At 44.2% G+C, this 20,513-nt stretch overlaps 1 protein-coding gene across 3 annotated transcripts in view; it reads right to left on the minus strand.

Annotated features, from left to right (window-relative positions):
* The window catches only part of SYN2 (synapsin II), a 409,545-nt gene extending 389,422 nt beyond the window's left edge, over positions 1 to 20,123 (minus strand). The window contains exon 1 of one of the 3 annotated variants that reach the window (XM_089678700.1): positions 19,703 to 20,123. In XM_089678700.1, coding sequence (XP_089534826.1) covers positions 19,703 to 19,980 — 278 coding nt within the window. In that variant the 5' untranslated portion in view covers positions 19,981 to 20,123. Of the gene's footprint in view, positions 1 to 17,327; positions 17,336 to 19,702 lie in introns of those variants that run through there. The other 2 variants (XM_089678702.1, XM_089678701.1) reach the window with 2 other exon arrangements.
* Positions 20,124 to 20,513: the final 390 nt, after the last annotated feature.

A 20,513-nucleotide genomic window follows, 5' to 3' on the forward strand; every position in this document is an offset into this window, starting at 1 on the left:
ATTAAGAGATAACCAGTTAAGGTTCCAGTATTTGGGTCATGATGTTATTGATAAGAATATCATATAACATGAATCAAAGAAAAATATGTATACTCAATAACCCTTAACAAAGGATAGTATTGCAACCACTTACCAAAACTGTAAATGCCTATAAACTACTGATAAACCCAAATAATAGAAGAATGGCACAATGCTAGGCAGTTTGATGGTTGATGATAGTGGAATTGGACTGAAAAGGGAATGCACACCTTTATTCCTTTCTCATGCCATGGTCCAGCTCCCCAGGCACATACAAGATGCATAGGGGTTGATTTACTAAATGCAAATAGACTCTGCAACTACAATAGCTCCAGAGCTTAGTAAAGGAGGTGAAGCTTCGCTTTACAAAGAATACCCAATCAAATGCAGGGAAAATTAAAAAAAAACTGCATTTTTGCTTGCACAGGATTGGATGATGGAAGTCAGCAGAGCTTTTGCTCATTTACTAAGCTCTGGAGCAACCTGCAGAGTGCAACTGCATTTAGCAAAGTGCACAGTCTACTTGCCTTTAGTAAATTAACGCCATAGTTATTATGCATTAATTATTCCACATATTGTAAAATAATGGATTTCACAACATATCAAAAGTGTAATAAAAATTGTTTTTCATATCATAAACTATACCATGACCTAAAGTGCAATTACAGAACTGATATGTTGTGTAATTAGCAATGCAATACTTGAAATAATTAAAAAAGCTACAATCATAGGTCATCTTGGTATCTTCTTTCAGTCATGCAACTTTAATTTTAATATCTCATTATCTCAATAACTGTCACATCTTATCCTTGCTTTTTTAGATATGTAAACAAAGCCTATTGCCCCAATACGAAGGTCTGTGCTAAGCTCAAGATTAATAGTACTATACACAATATATTAAATAACAATTTCAAGAAACGGACCCTTTTTTTAATTTTTTTTATTATTATTATTTAGGTGATTAGAGGACTATTCATGGTTGTTATTCTCCCAAAGATAAAGTAGCACATAGTGACACAGTTTTCCCTGCCTCCTCCTCTTCTCTAAAGTCAGCAAAGCTCCTGCAACCACCTCACTCCTGTTTTGGGTAAAGCCAGCCCAAATGATATTTTAAAACTGTTCACTAAAGTCTACGGCCAGATGTAGAAGTAAGTCAGATGCCAAAAATTTCCTTGCATTTGAGAATTGAGATCTTGACAGTTCAAGATAAGCTTGGGACGTATTTCAGATGTATTCACCTTGCCTTCAAAAGTATCTAGTTGAAAATTCAAATGCTGAATTCCAAATGTACCCTTCACTACTGATGTCAGAAACAAAACCAAAATACCTGTTTGCATTTGTCCTAAAGCTTAGAGTATACGGGCTTCAGATTCTGAAGAAAGTCAAAAGCAGCATGTTTTTGTAGCAACCTCCTAGAGTAGGATGCTAGCGACATTTAGTTTTTGGCTCCTTCTGTAATTAAGAGAGCAGTGACTGCTTGGTCTTTCAGGGTTTTGCAGGCTTGGAGTTTGATTGCTTCCCACTGCTTCTAGAAGAAGCTTCTAGAGCTTAGGGAAGGAGAATTCAAATAACCAGCCTCAATATTGATCAGGGCCTAGGAAATCCCTGGGGAGGTGTACGCAGATGTTGGATGGGGAAGCAGATAAATAGTCTGAAGCCCTGGAGAGAGGGGTCTTTTTCCCTTGGAGAAGAGTACCAAGACTCTAGGGCTGCTGCCCAAGCAAGCAGCCTGCCGACTGTTTTTCTGATTGGGGGTCTCAGCTGTGGCAGGGCTGAGGACCTAGACATGATCTGGAGCTGGCTGTAGGACTTCACCACAATGAATCTGGTCTGGAGAAAGGATTGTCTCCCTCACTGGGTGGTGTCCAGAAGAAGCTGGAAGAAGGCAGCTGTCCTGGGGACTTGTGAGTAATGAACATGAATTAATTCCTGGTGACTGTGTGCTTTTGGGATATAAGTGCAAGAGGTAGCTTGGACTGAGAGAGCTCTTACAGGGTCTCAAATACTGGAAATTCCCTGTCCTCAGTAGTGTTCTGGAGTGTGAGCTTAGAGATAAGTGCCCTCCTGTACTATGCAGTGTTCCTGAGGTTGCTGGGTAGTGGTGCAGTGGTGCAGGGTAGCCAGATGCCAAAGAGGCTTGACTCATGGTGCCCAGCAGGGAGGCATTATGCTAGCCATACACTAGTCAACAAAATTGTTCAAATACTTTTTCGAAAAAAAAAACACACGGTCATGAGAGCCAGAAATACTATCATCATGTAATGGCCAATTTTTGAACAATAAATAATTTTATGGACATAAATGAAACAGTTTTTCGTTCAATGTGTCACATATGCGCAATACCAACAATTTGATTTTTAACTGTCAATAAACATATTAACCTTTCAATTTATCATGCGTTCTGCAGAAGTTTTCCAAACTTTTCCTCCAATTTTTCAGCTCAAAAACATCACAACCAATTGTCTATTTGTGCCCATTAACTGGACAAAATATGAACAAACTGTCCAAATGACAGGTTTTTAAACAATTGTTCATCTAGTGTATGGGCACCATTAGACTATCCAGAATTCACAGTTGCTCAAGGAAAAAACTGTCCTCTAATTGCGAAGTACTAACCGTTTTGGCTTATGCCATGCCTTTATCCCTCTCCTGTTACAAATTTCACCAGCAATACATCACAAAAAGACAACCCCTAGACCAGGAGTCTCCAAACTTTCTAAACAAAGGGTCAGTTTACTGTCCTTCAAACTTTAGGAGGGCTGGAGTGTGGCCAGCAGAAGCAGAAAATGTCTTGGTGTCAGTGGCACCCCATCTTTGGTATTAGAGGGAGAAATAGTGCCCCATCATTGGTGTCAGTGGGAGGAATAGTGTCCCATCATTGATGGCAGTGGGAGGAATAGTGTCCCATCATTGGTGTCAGTGGGAGGAATAGTGTTTCATCATTGGTGTCAGTGGGAGGAATAGTGCCCCATCACTGGTGGCAGTGGGAGGAATAGTGTCCCATCATTGGCGTCCGTGGGAGGAATAGTGCCCCATCATTGGTGTCCGTGGGACAAATAGTGTCCCATCATTGGTGTCAGTGGGAGGAATAGTGCCCCATTGTTGGTATCAGTGGGAGGAATAGTGACCTATCATTGGTGTCTGTGGGGCGAATAGTGTCCCTTCATTGGTGTCAGTGGGAAGAATAGTGTCCCATTTTTGGTGTTAGTGGGAGGAATAGTGTCCCATCTTTGGCGTCCGTGGGAGGAATAGTGTCCCATCATTGGTGTCCGTGGAACGAATAGTGTCCCATCATTGGTGTCAGTGGGAGGAATAGTGTCCCATTGTTGGTTTCAGTGGCAGGAACTATGCCCCTCTGTTGCTGACAGTGGGCAGAATAATGCCCCAATGGCCGGAATAATGCCCCAATGGCCAGGTAAAAGCAAGCAAAGGGCAGTATCCAGTCCCCGGGCCACAGTTTGGAAACCACTGCCCTAGACCATTTATTGTAGCCAGAGTGGGTGGACTGTTGTTTGAGTGGCTGGTGGCATTTGTACTGTTACCAGTTAAAACCAGTGGACCCTGTGGGGGTAGGGCTACATTGCTAAGAAAAAATGGCTTCCATTGGAGATTGATTTGAAGTCAGTATGAGATGCAGAAAAAAGTCTCAAAAGCCTTTTAGTGGCATCAGATTGTCAGTAAGAATTATGATCCCAACCAGCCACAACCAATTGTGCCATTCAACAGAGCACATGTCCATGTGCTGTTGACGTCATATCTATATACAGTTAATAGGCGCTGGTCGCATCTTCCTGTATTGTACAACATAAATGACATACTAATGGAATACAGTATGTTCTAGCTGATTCTGCCATGTGCTATTACATGAAAAGTATACAATAAAAATGCACATGTGGAATCTACTACTCATGTGTGATTGTCAATGAAACTGTCTCTGTAGATTCATATTGGTATAGAAGCAGCTGTCACAGAAAGCATGCAAATGATAACAAATGACAGCAATGTGATGAAAACAAGGATAATTTATGAGCAAGGCAAGCAGTGAGGTCTGCAGGGCAACTGTCATTGTGTTTCCAATCTTACACGTGATTTTCATTTTCACTCTGCATGAAATAATTTGTAATATCTAGATGGCAGAGACTGCAATATGAATATTGAGGATTTTTTTCCCATTGATCAGCTACTTTATTACATTCTTACATGTAGATGTGATCGGTCTAAGGACAAACTTCAGGAAAGCGGATAAAGAACCATATGAAGCAACAGGATTACCTGTCAAAGGATGTTTAATTCTGAACTGCCAGGCTTGCAGTCTATATGTGTGTGATGAGGAGCGCCTTAAGTAAATAGTCATATGTACATATAGATTTTGTTGGCAATCAGTAAAAATGTTAAAGCCAATAGGTTTTGTGCAGGGCCAGGACAAGGAATGGCCAGGAAGGGCAGCTGCCCAGGGCACTGTGGTATCATGGGAGGTAAGCGGATGCAATGAGTAGATGGGGGGGGGGGGAATTTGTGTTGGGAGGAGGAATTTGGGGGGTTGCAAGGGATAAGAATTGTTCAGGGAGAGGAAATTTGGGGGGTTTGTGCTAGAAGAGGTGATATGGTAGAAGGGGGAGGGGATTTTTCCTATGAGGGGACAGTTTTTGGGGGATAGGTATTTGTGCTAGGAGGGGAAATTTGTTTTGGGGGAGGCGAGTATTTGTGCTTGGAGAGGAAATTTGGTGAGGGGGAGAATTTGTGCTGCGGGGGGGGGGGGGCTTGGGGGACTGGGAGAGAATTTGTGCTGGAAGGGGGATCTGAAATGGGGGGAAAGGATTTGTGCTTGGAGGGGGAATTTGAATGGTAGAGGATTTGTGCTAGGAGGAGTTATTTTTTTTTGGGGGGAGGGGGATTTTGACTGACACTTAATGCTCGTATATCTTTGGGGCCGCAGTTTGGAATGTTTGCCCTGGGTTCTAGATACCAGTTCACACTACATGTGTTTCAGTTACTTCTTTTCTGCATCCAAAATACACAGAAAGCAGGTTATATGGTTGTCAAAGTCATAGTTTACGTCAGTGCTTGCAGTTCCAGTGCATTCCGGATGCACAAAAAAAGTCGAACAGGTTGCATTTTTCCAGCACAGAATTGCACTGGAAAATGCATCAAAAAGCACCAGAACGCACCATAATGCCCCAAAAACACACTGGAACACACATGTCCCTATTTGAATTGAAGAAAAAAAGAGAGGGGGAAAAATTAACTGGAAATCATCAAAAACGCACCGGAACGTGTAACAAACGTGCATGCAGAAACGCATACAGACTGCGTTTCTATGGTGTGAACCGGCCCTAAAAGTGTAGGCGCTCTCTCCATGGTTTTGCCACATGGAGAAAAGTTACTAAAAGCGGTATTAAACCCATAAGCAAACATTTATTATATTGCAGCTTACCCATTTCTTAGATATGATAGCTGTATTAGTTTTCTTTTTTAGGCTTTCTTTCCTTTATTTTCACCTGGTGATCTGGCCAGCATGTCTGTTGCTCTTCAACAGAACAAACTGTCCTGTAGATGCAGCAGTCAGGGGGTTGAGACAAACCATACTGACAGGGGTGCTTACAAAGACCCACTTTTATTCATTTATGTAAAGCTTTAAAGGAACAAACCTGTTTGTTTTAGCAGCTTATAGAGTATTAGTTAGACTACAGTTTGCTAAAGCATTTAAATCTGCAAGTAAATGTAACACTCCCCCCCCCCAGATTAACAATGCTGCTGTCCAAAGGTGTCTCTGTTGCTCCTCTATCCAGAGTGGAGGCACTCTAATACAGGAGCTGTGTTACTGGACAGATCACAGATGAGAACAATGGGAAAAAGCCAAAAAAAAGGAAACTAATGCAGCCGCCACAGGAAGTAGAATAGTGTACCCATGCATTTTGTGTCACTCTTAGGGCTCAGGTAGACAAGTCTTGTTTTCCTGCATTTAGCATGTGTTTGAAATCTTTATTAAATGCAGGTCAGCAAATATCCATTTTCTTCAATGCTTTCAAGCAGATGATTTTTCCTGAGGCTTGTTGACCTGCTCTGTGTTGTTTTTAAAGCGGCAGGTCCTATTGAGATATACACTCACCGACCTCTTTATTAAGTACACCTGATCAATTGCTTGGAAACACATTAATTAATCAGCCAATGGCATGGTAGCAACTAAATGCATTTCGGCATCTAGACGTGGTGAAGACAACTTACTGAAGATCAGACCGAGCAGCAAAATGGGGAAGAAAGGGGATTTAAGTGACTTTGAACGTGGCATGGTTGTTGGTGCCAGATGAGCTGGTCTGTCTATTTCAAAAACTGCTGATCTACTGGGATTTTCACACGCAACCATCTCTAGGGTTTACAGAGAATGGTCCGAAAAAAAAGAGAAAATATCCAGTGAGTGGCAGTTGCGTCAAGGAAAATGCCTTTTTGAGGTCAGAGGAGAATGGGCAGACTGGTTCGAGATGATAGAAAGGCAACAGTAACTCATGTCAATATGGACCAAAATCTCTGAGGAATATTCCAGCACCTTGTTGAATCTATGCAATGAAGGATTAAAGCAGTTCTAAAGGCAAAAGGGGGTCCAATCCGGTACTAGCAAGGTGTACCTAATAAAGTGGCCGGTGAGTGTAATTGGATTGAAGGAAAAACAAGTCAAACAGAGTAATTTGCTGTGTTATACAATCAAGCACATCCGTTGGAGTAGCACTTAAATGTAATAAGCGGCTTCTGACATCAATGACCATCTCTATAAGCCCCTAAGTAACAGGGACAGCATAATCAAACTGCTGCTACACTAAATGTAACATACTAGATTGGGCTTGTGTATGGGGGTACAACTACAATTGATGGGGCCTAGGAGCAAAACGTGATGGTTCCCCTCCAGCAAAATCTCATTCTCTGTCACCTGACAAAGCCAATTTGGACAAAAGTAATTGATCCTGACAAAGTATCTTGAAATCAAGATGGCACCCCTTTTACCACCCCAGCCAGCAAGTGCTGAGCATTGTGGTTTTGTAGTCTGAAAACAACAACCCCCACCAAAATACATACCTGGGATCCAATGTTGATCCAGCACTCTACCCAGCGCTGCTCTCTCTCTCCTCGCAGGACTAAGTGGCAGCAGTGAGAGCCATTGGTTCCTGCTGCTGTCAACCAAAAGTTGTGAAGAGGTAGCAAGGGGAGGAGCTGAGCTGTGCTGTGCGTGTCAATAGATGCACACAGCCCAGCTTGGGATCAAGCCAGCATGTGCGCTCCCATAACAAGTGGCTTGCTATGGGGGCATGCAAAGAATAAGAAAAGGCTAGAGCGTCGATGGGGAACTCCAGAAGAAGAGGATCAGGGTTGCTCTGAAGAATGTTGCACAGAGCAGGTAAGTATGACTTGAAAACTTGGAGCTTTATAATCACTGTAAATTTGTATCATTACATAATTATTAGTGCTCCTATGCACGCTATAAACATAATACAAACCTCTTCAAACTGTGACTATTTTCAGAATGACAAACTTGAAATTTCATCACTTTGGGATTCAGCCTCAGGAATACAGGGTTAATATCAAATTGCTGGTCAGAATGACCAGAAGCTCAAAAGGCAATAAATCTAGCAGGGGTGCAAAAAAAAAAATCTCCACCAAAATGCATACCTGGGCCCAATGTTGATCCAGCACTCTGCCCAGCGCTGCTCTCTCTCTCCTCACAGGACTCAGAGGCAGCAGTTAGAGCCATTGGTTCCTGCTGCTGTCAACCAAATGTTGCATGGATGCAAAAAAAAAAAATCTTCAGCTAGCTACAGCATGATCCTATGTATCTGACCTCTTCTGGAATGGAGAAATCAGGCAACCTTCCTAGTGGGGCCCCCTTCCCAACCATGTGGGATACCATCGCTATAGCCAAGCTCCTGCAGGTGCAGGGGCGGACTGACCATTTGAGCACTCGGGCACTGCCCGAGGGCCCGGGGTCAGTAGGGGGCCCCATGAAATGCCCCTGGTACCTTTTTATAGGCTTTTTTGGGTGTGCTTTGAGTGTGGGCAAGGACACAGGGGCCCCATGATCCCCTATTGCCCAGGGGCCCCATGAGTTGTCAGTCCGCCCCTGTGCAGGTGTATAAGTGTGTTGGTAAGAAAACATTGGTGTTATTAACTACAACGATCATTTATGAGTTTTGCTTTCATTTTCCAAATAATTCTAGCAGAATGCAATTGACGTGCTTGCCTCTGGAAACAGCAGCACTTTCTGCATTATTAGGCAGCCAATGGGGTTGATTTACTAAAGACAAATAGACTGAGCACTTTGCAAGTGTAGTTGTATCAGAGCTAAGTAAATGAGATGAAGCTCTGCCAACTTCCATCATCCAATCCTGTGCAAGCAAAAATGCTGTTTTTTTTCCTTGCATGTGATTGGGTATTCTTTGCAAAGTATAGCTTTACCTCATTTACTAAGCTCTGGAGCAACTGCACTTGCAAAGTGCACAGTATATTTGCCTTTAGTAAATCAACCCCATAGTGTACCATTAATTTGCATGCTGTGATACAGAAAAATCACAAACAATGAGCATCTCCATTTCAGGTTAGCTGTAGGGTGTCTCGGTGTTGTAACTGCAAACCGCTATATGCCAAATAATCCATCTACATACAATACAACCATAAAACTTGATGATAGACTAGGAACAAGCATGACCTGAACACAGAGTGTATTTCCACATTTTCAGTCAAATTTAAGAAAACCCCCCTCTAAGTTTGTTATATGTTCCCATTCACTACATACCTAGAAATAAAAAAATTACAATACAAGTTCAAAGAGTCTCTGTCCCCACATGGACTGGGAACACACTGAGCTATCCCCCATTAACATACAAAGTAAAAAAAAACCAGTTTCTAAATGTTCCGCTCTTTTTAAGTCAGTTTACAGCTGATAATGAATAGCTGCCAGCACAGTACTTGCAGGGCTAATTGTTAATCATTACTCCACAACCCCCTTCTAAACATTTCAAAGTGGGGCGAGCTTGGTAAGATTCTTAAGCAAGTAAAAAACACCTCGTGGGATTGTTCCTATTCGCCACTCTTCTGGTTAGTTTTCAGAGGACATTTGACAGGCGGTAAGGAGGGGCCTCCCCACTGCTGGCTTTAACCCTCAAAATGCCAACCAACCACATAGTGGCAGCACAGTTGTGGTGTGGCCCCATTCACATTCGGTGACTCTACTACCTGGTGATTGTGACGTGCCATTTCATTTTTTGCTTTGCTTTTGCAGCCACGACATGGGCACAACCATAAGAGGCTGCACTGATGTGGTTAGGTGGCCATGGGGAGTGGTAAGCTGTTGCTCAATTGACTGCTTTTTGTTGCCCTTCAGCTGCCCATGTGAATGAGCCCTTAAAGGTAGTTTTTTTAAGTTATGCTATATTAATGGGAGCATATAACAAATAAAAAATGTTTCATCCTAATTTGGCTGCAAAAGAGAAATACACTTTAATCTCCTGTGCTCAGCTCTACACTCACAAATCCCTCCTGTAATTAAAGTGTTACTAAACAGTAAAATCAGTCTGTATATGCAGTAAAGCATGCTTGTTATACTCACTGTGGAACCTAAGGGGTTAATCCTCTGCATTGTGTAAAAAGGCTGTTTGATACTGTCTTCTCTGCCCCTCTTCTTGTTCAAATGTCTACGCTGATAAGACAAACTGAACCTGTAGCCCTTCTGCACATGCTCAGCTTGGTGTGTATTGCTAGAGAGATTTTTTTTTTTTTCTTGGGAGAGTGCATGTGATCAGCACAGGGTCAATCATCAGTGGTATGACAGAGGTCAGGGGTTTTGCGTGCTCCCCTTCTTCCACAATCCCCAATCCATCTGCTGATAGTACAGAGTTCTAGGAGTCACTCTGCACATGCTTAGTTTGGTGTGTATTGCTACAGCTTTTTTTTTTCCCTTTGGCAGAGTGCATGTCATCAGCACAGGGCCAATCCGCACTATCCAGACAGCAGTCATGGGTCATGCAGCCTCATAGGACAGTCAGAGCAGAAAGAAAACTCCTCCTACAAAGCTTTAACCAGTGCTTAGCTGAACACTGATAGAAGTCCCAAGACCACTCTAACCGCTGATCAGAAAAGGTAATTAACAGTTTATATTTACTAAAATATTTGCATTTCCATGTTCTGTGTACTGTGGGAGACCAGATATAGTGGCACTAATGGTTTAGAAACACTTTAATAATTAGGCAAACCAGTGATGTATTTTAATATCAGCCCTTGCATTGTAGGTCAGAGTGTAAGGTAGGTATGGTCCCTGTGTGCCCCTCCCCCATTATGTAATGTCTGGAGCCTATCCAGAGGCCCAGGCACTACGACATGCCAGGCTGGGCCTTGCCTAGGCCTAAATACTGCCTTTGAGAAAGTCAGTATTTGAAGCAGAAACACTTTGACAGAGCTCCAGGCTGCACAATACTAAAATAAAAATGATTCCAGGACAGCTCATCCCTAAAGCTCTACCAAAGCTGTTTGTTTTCTATCTGTAGGTTTTTCTGCAGGTTCTCTATAAGTAATGCACTGCTGTGTACACACAATGCATGAATATTACAGATCCAATGCATGGATGTAACAAATATACTGCACCCTGTACACAACATGACAACACAGCCAACCATACATAAGCATTATACAGTATGATAGACTTCTTCTATCATGTATCCCATCCATCTTATAGATGTCATACTTCATTACTGCAAAAATCTGTAGATATCCCACATTACTTACTATGCAGATCAGGAATAATGTCCTATCATTTTTACAACTGCAGATATAAATTGCTGTGTTTGCAGTAAACATAGAGATACAAATATTACCAAATGTCACTTGTTTGACTTTCAAACTGAAACAATGTTACACATCTTTCCACTGTGCAGACATTAGCAAAAACATCACATTTTATATACAAATTTCATTAGATATTTACAACATATAAAATATATTTTGGGGTGATTGTTCCTTCTGCACAGTACTGGGATTTCCATCTCTCTACAATTCTGTATACATGTTTGCCTGCATCTCTATACCCATGCTTGTGGTTTATGAATAATACTAATAACAGTAATATCAGATCTGGGGTACATATCGATCATTGATGGGACCACCCATATAATCATTACAGAAGTGAAGTCATAACACTAGGGGAAGCCGGCAGTCCCTGTGTGGCAATGATAGAATAGGGGTATGCAGCTTTTATTGGAGAAATCACATCAAAGGAAATCCATTAGTCAATGGAAGGCATCCAATAATTTATGTATTATGTTATTGGAATCCACTAGTGGGAGTTTACATCATAATAATTTTAGAGCAACCATAAAAATACTGGCTAAATCATATCATCATAATGCATTTTGGAGTGGCTTTATTGGGAAGTCACAGAACCTCTGCATAGTTTTAGGAGTCACCCACTTATAACAGTGATAATCTGCACATAATTATAGGGGAGACCCACTGATCACGGGGACAGTAATAACCTAAGAGTAATTTTAGAGTGAATCCTCTAATTATAATAATAATCTGTATATAATTTTAGCGGGAACCCAATAATCACAGTGACAATTCACAGGTAGTTTTAGGGGGAACCCACTAATCACAGTGACAATCTGCAGATAGTTTTAGGGGGGACCTGCTGATCACAGTGAAAATCTGCAGATAGTTTTAGGGGGGGCCTGCTGATCACAGTGACAATCTGCAGATAGTTTTAGGGGGGACCTGCTGATCACAGGGACAGAAATAATCTACATGAAATGAAATTGTAGGGGAACCCCAATAATCACAGTAATAATATGCACATCAGTTTAGGGAAGACCCACTGATCACAATGACAGTAATAAATAATCTGCATACAATTTTAGGGCAGAACCACCATTTACAGGGATAATCTACATATAATTTTAGGGAAGACAGAGATAAACTACATGTAATTTTAGGGGAAATCTACTAATCACAGTAATAATATACATATAACTTTAGGGGGGACTCACTGATCACAGTGTATGTGATAATATACATATAATTTTAGGGGGCACCCCCTACCTATATATATATATATGTGGGTATATATATATATATATATATATATATATATATATATATAATTTTAGGGGGGCCCACTGATCACAGTGTCTGTGATAATATACATAACATTTTTTTTGGGGGGGCCTCACTGATCACAGTGTATGTGATAATATACATATAATTTTTTGGGCAGCTCACTGATCACAGTGTCTGTGATAATATGCATATAATTTTAGGAGGGACTCACTGATCACAGTGTCTGTGATAATATACATATCATTTTTTTGGGGGGGCTCACTGATCACAGTGAATGTGATAATATACATATTATCGGCCTCGGCCTCAGAGATTCTGCTCTCTCCTGGCTCTGATCCTACCTGTCACAACGCTCTTTCAGAGTTACCTATAATGCCACCACCTCCCCCTCTCTGTTGGGGTCCCTCAAGGCTCTGTCCTTGGGCCCCTTCTCTTCTCCATCTACACCTCCTCCTTTGCCCAACTCATGCACTCTCACGGCTTCAACTACCACCTCTATGCCGACGACACACAAATCTATCTCTCAACCCCCCACCTCACCCCCTCGGTCTCCACCTGAATCACACACCTACTGAGCGACATATCAGACTGGATGTCGCTCCACTTCCTTAAACTGAACCTCTCCAAAACCGAGCTTGTTGTCTTCCCCCCAGCCCGGACACCACCCCCCATTGACTTCTCCATCACATCCAACAACGCCACCATCAAACCCGCCCCGCAGGCCAGAGTACTTGGTGTCATTCTGGACTCCAACCTATCCTTCCAGCCCCAAGTCCAATCTTTAACAAACTCGTGCAGACTCCACCTCCGCAACATCGCCAAAATACGCACGTTCCTAACCCCAGAAACCACTAAACAGCTCATCCACTCCCTCATCATATCACGACTGGACTACTGCAACTCCCTCCTCACTGGCCTGCCTCACCGCTGGCTATCCCCGCTTCAGTCAATCCTGAATACGGCTGCCAGACTCATTCACCTTTCCACCCCCCTCTGCCAATCCCTCCACTGCCTTCCGATTGCGCAACGGATCAAATTCAAAATCCTAACACTGACATACAAAGCTGTCCACCATACTGCCCCGTACTACATCTCTGACCTAATATCCAAGTACCGCCCAGCATGCACACTCCACTCCTCACAAGACCTCCTTCTTTCTAGTTCCCTGGTCTCCTCCTTCCATGCCCGCCTCCAGGACTTCTCCAGGGTGTCACCCATCCTCTGGAACTCCCTGCCCCAACCCATCAGATTATCACCTACTCTCCTCTCCTTTAGGTGCAACCTGAAAACCCATCTCTTCAGGGAAGCCTACCCCACCCCCTGCTAACTTGCCGACCTCCTCCACTCTTCCTACCACTCCATTCCCCACAGCTATCTCGTCCTGTGCCACCATCCCCTCCCTCCTAGATTGTAAGTTCGAAAGAGCAGGGCCCTCGAACCCCTCATGTTTTGCATTGTATTGGTATTGTTCTGTCACATGTTCTGTCCCCCTTTGTAATGTACAGTGCTGAGCGAACTATCGGCGCTTTATAAATACTGAATAATAAATAATAATAATAATAATAATACATATAATTTTAAATTTTCACTGATCACAGTGTATGTGATAATATACATATCATTTTAGGGGGTCTCACTGATCACAGTGTATGTGATAATGTACATATAATTTTTTGGGGGGGCTCACTGATCACAGTGTCTGTGATAATGTACATATAATTTTAGGGGGACCCCCTATTCACAGTGTGTGTGATAATATACATATAATTTTAGGGGGGACTCTGATCACAGTATCTGTGACAATATACATATAGTTTAGGGGGGACCCGCTGATAACAGTGACAGTGATCATCTACACATCTGTTTAGGACAGACCTTCTTATCACAGTAATGATCTGCATTTAATTTTAGGTGGGAAATAACCTTTATATAATTTTAGGGGTTCAACTGATTACAACAACATTAATAATCTCGGGGTCTCACTTTCTGTTTATTGAATTGACACTATTAGAAAATCACACATCATAACTTTAATAAGGGATTTTTCTGGTTCTTGTGTAATCCTATACTTTAAATGCAATTCTAGTTGATCTGATTTATTAGTGTAGCTATTGATTAGTCTGTAAAGAAATATATTTGCATCAGAGATCTTTGGGGGTGCCCAAATCAATGGGCGTGATGATCTATATAACATTTTAGGGGACTCTCTTATCAGTGGGGCATCACAACATCTCTGTGGAATATTTGGGGTCCATAATTCACTTTTTGGAGCCATATGTATATGAATTCTACAGGCCTCCATTCAGTGAAGGAATCACATTATCTATGTGGAATATATGGGGGAGACAGGTAAGTGTTATACATGGTATACTCTATAGAAATGAATAGGTGACTTAGCAGAGGAGTCACATCATCTATGTTGAATTATGGAGTAGCCAGGTAAGTGTGATAGATAGTACATCCTATATAAAATAATAAGGGATTCACATCATCTATGTGGAATATATATATGATACACTGATCAATGTACATTGTACATCCTATATAAACTATTAGGGGACTCAGCAGGGGAATCACATCATCTATAATATGGAATACAGTATTTGGGGTACATAGATCAATGTTAGAAATTGTACATCTTACATAAAATAATAGGAGACTCAGCAGAGAAATCACATCATCTATGTGGAATATATATGGTACACAGATATATCTGTGTACCATATATATTCCACATAGATGATGTGATTTCTCTGCTGAGTCTCCTATTATTTTATGTAAGATGTACAATTTCTAACATTGATCTATGTACCCCAAATACTGTATTCCATATTATAGATGATGTGATTCCCCTGCTGAGTCCCCTAATTGTACATTGTACAATTGTACAATTGTACATTGTACATCCTATATAAAATAATAGGGGGCTCAGCAGAGAAATCACATCATCTATATGGAATATATATGGTATACAGATCAATGTACATTGTACATCCTATAAAAAATAATAGGGGACTCAGCAGAGAAATCACATCATCTATGTGGAATATATATGGTATACAGATCAATGTACATTGTACATCCTATATAAAATAATAGGGGACTCAGCAGAGAAATCACATCATCTATATGGAATATATATGGTTCACGGATCAATGTACATTGTACATCCTATATAAAATAATAGAGGACTCAGTAGGGAAATCACATCATCTATATGGAATATATATGGTACACAGATCAATGTACATTCTACATCCTATATAAAATAATAGGGGGCTCAGCAGAGAAATCACATCATCTATATGGAATATATATGGTTCACGGATCAATGTACATTGTACATCCTATATAAACAAATAGGGGACTCAGCAGGGAAATCACATCATCTATAATATGGAATACAGTATTTGGGGTACATAGATCAATGTTAGAAATTGTACATCTTATATAAAATAATAGGGGACCTGTAGGAGGAATCACATCATCTATATGGAATATTTGGGGGGCACAGGTCAGGGTGATAGATAGTGCATCCTATATAAAATAATAGGGGACTAGGTGGCAGGTCAGATCCTCTATGTGGAATATTTGGGGTACACAGATCAATGTTAGACCTTGTACATTATATATAAAATAATAGGGAACTTGATGGAAGAATTACATCATCTATATGTTAGAGATATAACACCCTATATAAAATAATAGTGGACTGGGAGGGAGGTCAGTTCCTCTATATGGAATATTTGGGGTACACAGATCAATGTTAGATATTGTATATCCTATATAAAAGAATAGTGGGCTTGGTGGAGGAATCACATCCATGTGGAATAATTGGGGGATACAGGTTAGTGTGATAGATAATACAAGATCCTATATAAAATAATAGGGGACTCAACAGGGAAATCACATCTATATAGATTACAGTATTGGGGTACATAGATCAGTGTTAGAAATTGTACATCCTATATAAAATAAAAGGGGACTTGGTGGAGGAATCACATCATCCATATGGAATATTTGGGGTATACAGATCAATGTTAGACCTTGTATGTCCTATTTGAAATAATAGGAGGCTCAGGGGGATAAGATCACCTGTGTAGAATTTTTGGGGTACACAGATCAAGTTGACAGATATGATATCTTATAAAACAAGAACAGATTGGGAAGAGATCAGATCATCTACATGGAATGTTTGGGGTACACAGATCAGTATTAGAGATATTACACCCTATATAAAATAATAGGAGACTCATGGGGGTCATCACATCATCTATATATGGAATATTTGGGGTACGCAGATTGGGGTGACAGCCAGGACACCCTATGATGGTGGGCTCATATAATTCACAGATGTCTCCCGGGAGGTGTCAGTGTAGGGATCACCCAATGTACTTAGTAACTATGGTGAAAACAGGGAATCATATCTGGAATATTTAGGAGACTCCGATTGGTTGGGGAAGATAACATGGAATTGAACAGATATAGATCTATTATTGGGAGATCAGTGTTGGGGGATCCTGATATGGGTATATAATGGGGGATGGGGGTCATACATATTAGGGGTTGCACACCTCTCCCCGGGTTATGGGGTGTAGGTGCTCATCAGTTGGTATGAGGGTCATACATATGGGGGGATTGCACACTTCTCGGGGGGGGGGGGGGGTAGGTACTCTGCAGTTGGGATGGGGGGTCATACATATGGGGTGTAGGTAAGTATGGACCATGGAGGTCATACATATTTGGGGGGTAGGTGCTCAGTAGTGGGCATGGGAGTCATACATATGGGGGGGTTGTTAGGCACTCACCATGGGGGTCATACATATTTGCGGGGTAGGTACTCACCAGTCGGTATGGGGGACATACATATGGGGGTATTGCACACCTCTACCAGAGGGCTTACTCACCAGTCGGTATGGAGGTCATAGATATTGGGGGGGTACTCACTAGTCGGTATGGGGGACATACACATGAGGGGATTGCACACCTCTCCCAGAGTAGGTACTCACCAGTCAGTATGGGGGACATAGATATTGGGGGGTAGTAACTCACCAGTCAGTATGGGGGTCATAGATATTGGGGAGGGGTACTCACCAGTCGGTATGGGGGTCATAAATATTGGGGGAAGGGTACTCACCAGTCAGTATGGGGGTCACAGATATTAGGGGGAGGGTACTCACCAGTCGGTATGGGGGTCATAGATATTGGGGGGTACTCACCAGTCGGTATGGGAGTCATAGATATTGGGGGGTACTCACCAGTCGCTATGGGGGTCATTCATATGGGGGGACAGCACACCTCTAGCGGGATAGGTACTCACCAGTCGGTATGGGGGTCATAGATATTGGGGGGGTACTCACCAGTCAGTATGGGGGTCATAGATACTGGGGGGTACTCACTAGTCTGTACGGGGGTCATACATATGGGAAGACTGCACACCTCTAGGGGGGTAGGTACTCACCAGTCAGTATGGGGGGGTCATAGTTATTTGGGTGGGGTACTCACCAGTCAGTATGGGGGTCATACATATGGGGGGATTGCAAATCTCTAGGGGGGGTAGGTACTCACCAGTCGGTATAGGGGTCATACATATGGGGAGATTGCACACCTCTAGGGGGGTAGGTACTCACCAGTCGATATGGGGGTCATACATATGGGGGAATTGCACACCTATAGGGGGGCTAGGTACTCACCAGTCAGTATGGGGGTCATACATGTGGGGGGGGCTAGGTACTCACCACTCGGTATGGGGATCATACATATGGGGGGTAGGTACTCACCAGTTGGTATGGGGGTCATACATGTGGGGGGGCTAGGTACTCACCAGTCGGTATGGAGGTCATACATATGGGGGGATAGCACACCTATGGGGGGGTAGGTACTCACCAGTCGGTATGGGGGTCATACATATGGGGGGACTGCACACCTATGGGGGGTAGGTACTCACCAGTCGGTATGGGGGTCATACATATGGGGGGACTGCACACCTATGGGGGGGGTAGGTACTCACCAGTCGGTATGGGGGTCATACATATGGGGGGACTGCACACCTATGGGGGGGTAGGTACTCACCAGTCGGTATGGGGGTCATACATATGGGGGGACTGCACACCTATGGGGGGTTAAGGTACTCACCAGTCGGTATGGGGGTCATACATATGGGGGGACTGCACACCTATGGGGGGGTTAGGTACTCACCAGTCGGTATGGGGGTCATACATATGGGGGGACTGCACACCTATGGGGGGGTAGGTACTCACCAGTCGGTATGGGGGTCATACATATGGGGGGACTGCACACCTATGGGGGGTAGGTACTCACCAGTCGGTATGGGGGTCATACATATGGGGGGACTGCACACCTATGGGGGGTAGGTACTCACCAGTCGGTATGGGGGTCATACATATGGGGGGACTGCACACCTATGGGGGGGTAGGTACTCACCAGTCGGTATGGGGGTCATACATATGGGGGGACTGCACACCTATGGGGGGGTAGGTACTCACCAGTCGGTATGGGGGTCATACTTATGGGGGGACTGCACACCTATGGGGGGTAGGTACTCACCAGTCGGTATGGGGGTGATACATATGAGGGGACTGCACACCTATGGGGGGGTAGGTACTCACCAGTCGGTATGGGGATCATACATATGAGGAGACTGCACACCTATGGGGGGGGGGTAGGTACTCACCAGCCGGTATGGGGGTCATACTTATGGGGGGACTGCACGCCTATGGGGGGGTAGGTACTCACCAGTCGCTATGGGGGTCATACATATGGGCGGACAGCACACCTCTAGCGGGGTAGGTACTCACCAGTCGGTATGGGGGTCATAGATATTGGGGAGGTACTCACCAGTCAGTATGGGGGTCATACATGTGGGGGGGGGCTAGGTACTCACCAGTTGGTATGGGGGTCATACATATGGGGGGGCTAGGTATTCACCAGTCGGTATGGGGGTCATACTTATGGGGGGATTGCACACCTATGGGGGGCTAGGTACTCACCAGTCGGTATGGGGTTCATACATATGGGGGGGTAGGTACTCACCAGTCGGTATGGGGGTCATACATATGGGGGGGTAGGTACTCACCAGTCGGTATGGGGGTCATACATATGGGGGGACTGCACACCTATGGGGGGTAGGTACTCACCAGTCGGTATGGGGGTCATACATATGGGGGGACTGCACACCTATGGGGGGGTTAGGTACTCACCAGTCGGTATGGGGGTCATACATATGGGGGGACTGCACACCTATGGGGGGGTTAGGTACTCACCAGTCGGTATGGGGGTCATACATATGGGGGGACTGCACACCTATGGGGGGGGTAGGTACTCACCAGTCGGTATGGGGGTCATACATATGGGGGGACTGCACACCTATGGGGGGTAGGTACTCACCAGTCGGTATGGGGGTCATACATATGGGGGGACTGCACACCTATGGGGGGGTAGGTACTCACCAGTCGGTATGGGGGTCATACATATGGGGGGACTGCACACCTATGGGGGGGTAGGTACTCACCAGTCGGTATGGGGGTCATACATATGGGGGGACTGCACACCTATGGGGGGTTAAGGTACTCACCAGTCGGTATGGGGGTCGTCGATGATGAGCAGTATTCGGGACCTTCTCCCGGGGCCCCCCGCACTCTGCTCCCCCAGGCCGGCAGAGGCGGCCGTCTGCTTGACCACGTTGGTGATGGAGGAGAAGAAGCCGGCCGCCGTTTGTCCGGTGGGTCTCCGGTCCGGTCCGGTGGGTGGGGGTGGCTGGGGGGGTTCGGGTCTCTGCAGGTCGGTCATGTAGCCATTGGGAAGGTTGGCGATGAAGCTGCTGTCCGACAAGCGGCGGCGGAGGAAGTTCATGGCGGAGGATGGTCCGGGATGGGAGGACGGAGGGCGGCTGGACGGCTCTGGATGGAGAGATGGACGGAGAGCCGCTTCCTGCTGCCTGCTCCGCTCACCGCTCCTTCCCGGGAGGGGGGAGGGGCTGTCAGAGAGAAGGGGAGGAGCCAGCTGTCTGCAGTGATACCTGACACCCCCCCCCATCCCAACACCGGGGAGGATCGAGGACCACTGTGTGCAGGATGATGATGAGGGGACCACTGTGTGCAGGATGATGATCGGGGACCACTGTGTGCTGGATGATGATGAGGGGACCACTGTGTGCAGGATGATGATGAGGGGACCACTGTGTGCAGGATGGTGATCGGGGACCACTGTGTGCAGGATGATGATGAGGGGACCACTGTGTGCAGGATGATGATGAGAGGACCACTGTGTGCAGGATGATGATGAGAGGACCACTGTGTGCAGGATGATGATGAGGGGACCACTGTGTGCAGGATGATGATGAGAGGATCACTGTGTGCAGGATGATGATGAGAGGACCACTGTGT

Source organism: Staurois parvus, unplaced genomic scaffold (genome assembly GCF_062004578.1).
Source record: "Staurois parvus isolate SC_StPar_1 unplaced genomic scaffold, SC_StPar_1.0 ptg000209l, whole genome shotgun sequence".
Classification (NCBI taxonomy): Eukaryota; Metazoa; Chordata; class Amphibia; order Anura; family Ranidae; genus Staurois; species Staurois parvus.